This window comes from Otolemur garnettii, unplaced genomic scaffold, assembly GCF_000181295.1.
Source record: "Otolemur garnettii isolate 467f Iridium unplaced genomic scaffold, OtoGar3 scaffold00249, whole genome shotgun sequence".
Lineage (NCBI taxonomy): Eukaryota > Metazoa > Chordata > Mammalia > Primates > Galagidae > Otolemur > Otolemur garnettii.
Genome location: NW_003852644.1, coordinates 1,000,699 through 1,007,344, shown reverse-complemented (window position 1 = coordinate 1,007,344; position 6,646 = coordinate 1,000,699). Strand labels below are relative to the sequence as shown.

Genomic DNA, 6,646 nt, shown 5'->3' with positions numbered 1-6,646 from the left:
GCAGAGGCAGGAGACTCGCTTGAGCCCAGGAGTTGGAGGTTGCTGTGAGTGTGATGCCATGGCACTCTACCCAGGGGGATAGCTTGAGGCTCCGTCTCCAAAAAGAAAAAAAAAAAAATTTAAAAAGCAATCCCTGAAAATAAAAACAAAGAAACCAATGCATGTCTACTCAGAAGCATAATCACACAAAGAGGACTGTTCTAAAAGAATTGCAGAGTCTCTGGTTTGACCACATGATATAGTGGCTCATACCCTAAGGATAAAAAGACCTGTAAAAATCTTAAGTTTTCAGTAGTCATCATATTGCTGGTAGTGTTGTGTTGTTATTTAGAGACTATTGTGTGTGTGTTGTTAGATAAACAAATGAGTAATTATTTAACATTCTAATTCTAATTGTACCCCAAACGCTGAAGAACAGGACTCACAGATGTTAAACCCATTGGCATCTACTGAGAAAGCAAGTTGTTATTTTGAAAACAGAAACAGAAGAGAAGAATAAAGCATTTATCCCACCTCTCATGTACACTGTACCCTGGGGAACCCAAGAGTATAAATGAGAGCTTGTTTTCCTTATCAAAGTAGACAGGTAATAGATAAAGACAGAGTTAGGTGTCATCAGAATGTCATCATTTTGCATCCCCTGTGGTTTAACTGGTCTGGGCACCACCCCAGAAAAGAGATAGTTTCCTAATAAATTGGTCTTGCCAAAACACACCAACAAATTCAACCTGCCTCTGATCAGACCTTCAAATCAAGTACCAATTTACAGGAAAAAAATGGTAATAAGCAAAGTCAAAGGAAGCCATCAATCAACAACGTCTGAAGTGTGGGAAAGTCCAGGAACAAACGAGTTGTTTTCTTCAACAAATAAATTGCGAGGAGATGGAAGGGGAACTCCTACGTTCAAAGAGAATCAAAAGACATGTCAATCAATCTGAACGTGTGGACTGTGTTAAAGCCTTGATGGAAGCCAACTGGAAACACTCAAGCCATTCACATCACTGACTAGGTAGGGTTTTGAGGATGATACCGCTTCACTTTTAGATATGGTCATGTTTTTAAAAGAGTCCTTTTGTCTTAGGGGCACATACTAAAGATTTACAGCAGAAAAGAGGTCTTGGATTTGCTTTCATGACCAGAAGGAAAGGGTTGGGGGGGGCAGGTTGCAGATGAAATAAGACCAGTCTGGAAGCTGAGTGACAGGTACTGGGTTCTATTGTACTCTTCTCTCTACTTGGTGGATGGTTGATGTTTTGCAAAAAAACACAATCACCCCAACATTTTCTTTCTTTCTTTCTTTCTTTTTTTTTTTTGAGACAGAGCCTCAAGCTGTCCCCCTGGGTAGAGATGGTATCACTGCTCACAGCAACCTCCAACTCCTGGGCTCAAGCGAGTCTTCTGTCTCAGCCTCCCAAGTAGCTGGGACCACAGGTGCCCACCACAACACCTGGCTATTTTTTTTGGTTGCAGCCATCATTGTTGTTTGGCGGGCCCGGGCTGGATTCGAACCTGCCACCTTAGGTGTATGTGGCTGGCGCCTTAGCCACTTGAGCCACAGGTGCCGAGCCACCTCAACATTTTCTTTTTGAGACAGAGTCTCACTATGTCACCCTTGGTAGAGTGCTGTGGCATCACAGCTCACAGCAACCTCAAACTCTTGGGCTTAAGCAATTCTCTTGCCTCAGCTCACAGCAACCTCAAAGTCATGAGCTTAAGTGATTCTTTTGCCTCAGCCTCCCAAGTAGCTGGGACTATAGGCACCACCACAATACCCTGCTATTTTTTGTTTCTGTTGGAATTGTCATTGTTGTTTAGCAAGCCTGGGCTGGATTTGAACCCACCAGCCTTGGTGTCTTGGTGTATGTGGCTGGCACTGTAACCACTGAGCTACGGGCACGGAGCTACACCCTGACATTTGAAAAAAATTTATGTGTCAATGAAATCAGAGGGGCTTCCATCAAGGGAATTCTGGGGCATAGTAGTCATGTTGAGGCAAATTACAGGTACTCAGGCGGTTCAGCTTGAGAACACTGTTGCTAATTAGCACTCCTCCCTGACTGACCCATAGCAAATACTGCCAACTCAAGGAGCTGCTGTGGCTTCTGGAAGGACCCAGGGAGAAGTGTCAGCAGCATCCTCTGCTCCCAAAAAAGGCCCAGATGTAAGGCTGGTTGACTGGGCAGTTTGGGCTCTCTGTGGGCCTAGATCTCTCTCCCAGGACTGCTTCAAACAGAAAGGCTGCTCTGGGCACTAAGTGAGCCTCTTTCCCGCTGAAGTGTGCAGCTAAAGGATACATGTAGACTGGAGTTTCTTGCCCTCTGCTGCTGTTTTCCCTAGCTTCCCCCTGTGGGGCAGACAGGCCTTCCCCTTTCCTCGGGTGTCTCAGCGTCCTCCTTTGGGACACCTGGTCAGCAGGATCCTAGGCGTTTGTCTCCTTCTGGCTTCAGTAGATGTAAAGACAAACATGACTCCTTGTCCAGGAAATGCAGGGTGTTCTTATGTAATGGGAGCTCACCAGTAGCACACAGTGGAGGGGACCTGGGTTCTCAAAGGGTTTGAAAGAGCATAGTCAATATTATGATGCCCTTTTATATTAGGACAGGAAGCCCCCTGTTCATGTCATCATAAAAGGTAAGGGGAAGACCTTTGCAGTGAGTGGGGGTGTGTAAAAGAGCGATCCCCTTGGGCAGAGTGAAAGCCTGCTTGCTCACCTCTGGTGGTGTTGCTGTTGGTGTAGGTGAAGATGCTTCCCTGGGTGCTGTCCTCATGGGTGTCCTGAGGCTGTCTGCCTGTGAGCCTTTGGGGGCCCCACTGCTGGGCCATGGCTGTGGAAAGTTGCATCCTTGACGCTTGCCAGCCCTGGCATATTGCCTGAGGGGTCATGTCACTTTATACCAGCCTGTGGGATCAGCCCAGGCCTCCTCACCTCAAAAGCTCCCAAACCCTACACCATCTGATCTCTTAATTTGGCCTGGGACTTAGCCCTCCTTCCAGCTCTTCTGAAGGAAGCTCAGAGGGATTTGCTGGGAAGCAAACTCCGGCCTCCCCAACCCCTCAGGTTTATGTGTCCTCTGTTCCCTCTACCACCTAGTGCTTGCTTGCAAGATTTTCAGATTGGCGTGGGGGTGGGGAAGCAGCCCAAAGCTTAAATCTGCCTTTCTTGCCTGGTTCTTCTGAAAGCCAGGGTAGGCTTTTTAGGGCTGAGGCCTGGAACTAGAGTCTCCTTGAGGGGCAGACCACTCAGTGGGCCCAAGTGTGGCAACATATGCCATGGGGGCTCCTCCTCCCAGGGGGCATTCTTTGGGCATGTGGGCCTGGGGTGACCCTGTGCATCTTTCAGCTTCACCACCCCCATTCCCCACAAGCTGCAGGTGCCTGTGGGGAGCTCAGCTCTTGCCTGCTCAAACCTCCCTTTCTCTGAGTCCTTGACCTTCCTTGGTCTGCCTGGCTACAGCCTCCCTCTTGATAGAGTATTCCAGACAGACTGGCTACTGCTGGCTCCATGATTACCTGTTAATGCCCAGTCTGTGGCCTCACTTCAGTTGCCAATCATGGACCCTGGCCCCTACCCCCCTACTCTTTGTAGGAAGCACATCCTCTCTTGTGGCTTCCACTAGCTCCACTCTACCCAGTCCTCAAATCCTCCTGCCTTTAGGTACCTCCTTTGGGTTTGCTCCTTAAACTCAGTGAAGCCAAGACATGGCCTCATGACCTTTGCATATTTTTTGGTGCCATGGTGCTTTAGCACTCCTGGAAATGCGGCTTCTCCTGCAGGCACAGAGGCAACCCTAGCTGTGAAGCTGAAGGCCAGAGCGATGTAGAGCTCCAGCATGGCTACCTATAGTAAGACTGGTTTTTAGCTTTGGCTGGTGCCTGCCATATGTCAGGTGCCAGGCTGGAAGCTCTGTGTGGAAGGGAAGGAAAGGTCCTGGACACAGCCTAGAAAGCTGGGCCTGATGGCCAGTGGCACCCGGTGAGCTGTGTCTTCACTGACTACAAGAGAAGATGAACCTGGCATTTCTACTCCTGTACACCTGAGAGAATTGAACACACATATCCACACCAGGACTTGTACATAAATATTCATAACAATACTATTCATATAGCCCAAAAGGTAGAAACAACTCAGAAGTCCATTAAGTGCTGAATGAATCAATAAAAAATATATGGTTTGTCTATGCAATGGAATGTTATTCATCCATATCAAGGAATGAAATACTGATCTGTGCTACAATCTGATTGAAACTTGAAAATGTTATGTGCACAAGAGGTTACATGGTGTACAGCTCCATTCGTACGGAACATCCAGAATAGGCAGATCCACAGATACGGAAAGCAGAGTTGTGGCTGCCAGGATGGGGGAGGGGAGGAAATGAAGGGTGACTCCTTAATGGGTACAGGGAATCCTTTGTGGGCGATAAAAATGTTCTAAAATTAGATTGTGATGGTGCAGCCACTGTAAAAAATAGTTTGGCAGCTCCTCAGAAACTTAAACATAGAATTATCATATGATCCACCAACTCCACTTTTGGATATATCCCTAAACCACTTGAAAGCAGGGTGTCCAAGAGGGATTGGTATGCCAGGTTCACAGTAGCACTATTCACAATGGCCAAGAGGTGGAAGCAACCCAGGTGTCCAACCATGGATGAGTGGATAAACAAAATGTGGTCTATCCAGATAATGGACTATAATTTAGCCTTAAAAAGGAAGGAAATTCTGAGATGAGCTCCAACATGGTGGACCCTAAGGACACTATGCTCAGTGAAGTGAGCCAGTCACAAAGCGACAAATGCTAGAGGATTCCACTTGGGAGAGATCTGGAGAGGCCAAAAGTGGACATTTTCTGAGATCACCTGTCCAGCCAGATCAGCCTTATCCCAGCACCACCACAAACTGGCTAGGTAGCCTTGGACAGGGAGACTCTTCCCTCTCAGCCCAGATTCCCCTTCTATCTGCAGGAAGATAACCAATCCTACTTGGCCTCCACCAGGAGGTCGCCTCAGGCATCTAGGGCAGCCATGTTGTTTGGAAGCCCTTGGAGAAGGTGAAGTACTATCTAAGTGGGGTCAACAGAAGAAGAATGAGATGTCTACAGGAAGTCTCAGCCTTACCTGGGCCCTGGAGCTGGCCCTTTACTTTCCCTGCCTGCCCTTGTCCAGGATTACACTAGTGTCTGAGCTCAGGGCAATCCCACCAATGTCCTAGGGAAGGACACTGGAGGTGGTAGCAGTGGGAGGAGGCTGGGAAAACTAGCAAGTTCTGGACCTTCATGGCCCATGCACAGTGGGGCACTAATCAAGGATTGGGGCTAACAGAAGATCAAGTCCCATTTTAGCCTCAAGCAGATTACTGTTCTAGAAAGTTACCCAGCACCTGTGAGGGCATGTGTGTCCTCAGGCACAGTATGAGCTCATCTGGGGCCCCATACTCTTGCAAAGGGTGGATGAAAGCAGAGGGAGCACTCAATCAGGAGATGGAGAACAAAGGGTCCTGTGACAACATGGATGAAGAGAAGCCACAACAGCAACACAAACAAAGCCAGAGAACACTGAGGGGCTCGGTAGGAGGAAATCCCCCTCCCACTGTGCAAAGGCCAGTCGTGCTGTCAATGCCCTCTGCTTTGCCCCTGGGTCTCCCACCCTCGCTGCCAGCTGGGATCTTGGCCAGGCTAGAAGATTAGATGTCAGACTTGTCTCTAATCCGACTACTCCTAAGTGACTCCTCGTGGGAGAACCGATTAGGGGTGAGGGGAGCTGCAGGTCATGTTGATCCAGCTCTCAGCTCTTCCCAGCAGCCCAGGGGTTTTGTCATTAACAGCCCATGGCTGTTACAGCTACAGACAAGGAAACATTTCATCATTTGCCTTTGACATTTAAGTTGTGATAAAATACACACAGCACAAAGTGTACCACTGTAACCGTTCATAAGTGCACAGTTCAGCAGCATTAAACAAATTCACAGAACCAGCTGTCTTCCCAAACCAAAACTCTGTCCCCATTAAATGCTCACTCTCATGCCCCCTTAACAGTCCCTGGCACCCACCCTTCTATTTTCTGTGAATTTGGCTGCTCTGGGGACCTCATATAAATGGAATCCTACAGTCCTCTTATGACTGGCTTATTTCACTGGGTATAAGGTCTTTAAAATCATCCATTGCCTTTGATTTTGTATTATGAAAGGATTTATACCCATTTCATTTTAGTTTTTTTTTTTTTTTTTTTTTTGAGACAGGCTCACTTTATCACCCAGGCTAGAGTGCCGTGGTATCATAAATCATAGCAACCTCAAACTCCTGGGCTCAAGTGATCCTCCTAAGTAGCTGGGACTACAGGTGCCCACCGCAACATCTGCCTATTTATTTTTTACTCTTGCTTAGGCTTGTCTTGAACTCCTGAGTTCAAACGATCTGTCCACTTTGGCCCCCAGAGTGCTGGGATTACAGGCGGCCCCACCTCACTTGGTTGGATTTTAATTTTTAAGTTTTTACATATGACTGTGTTTCCTTTTTGGTTTCTGGCCTTCCTACCTTGTTTTAAAAGATCTTCTGGCTCGGCGCCTGTGGCTCAAGTGGCTAAGGCACCAGCCACATACACCTAAGGTGGCGGGTTCGAATCCAGCCCGAGCCTGCCAAACAACAATGATG

At 47.7% G+C, this 6,646-nt stretch overlaps 1 protein-coding gene across 1 annotated transcript in view; it reads right to left on the bottom strand.

Moving 5' to 3' along the window:
• LOC100952907 (long-wave-sensitive opsin 1) overlaps positions 1–2,906 on the bottom strand; it is a 20,949-nt gene extending 18,043 nt beyond the window's left edge. Inside the window, exon 1 of the mRNA XM_003802556.1 lies at positions 2,712–2,906. Within this exon, the coding sequence (XP_003802604.1) occupies positions 2,712–2,883 (172 nt within the window). The 5' untranslated portion in view covers positions 2,884–2,906. The remainder of the gene's footprint in view (positions 1–2,711) is intronic.
• Positions 2,907–6,646: the final 3,740 nt, after the last annotated feature.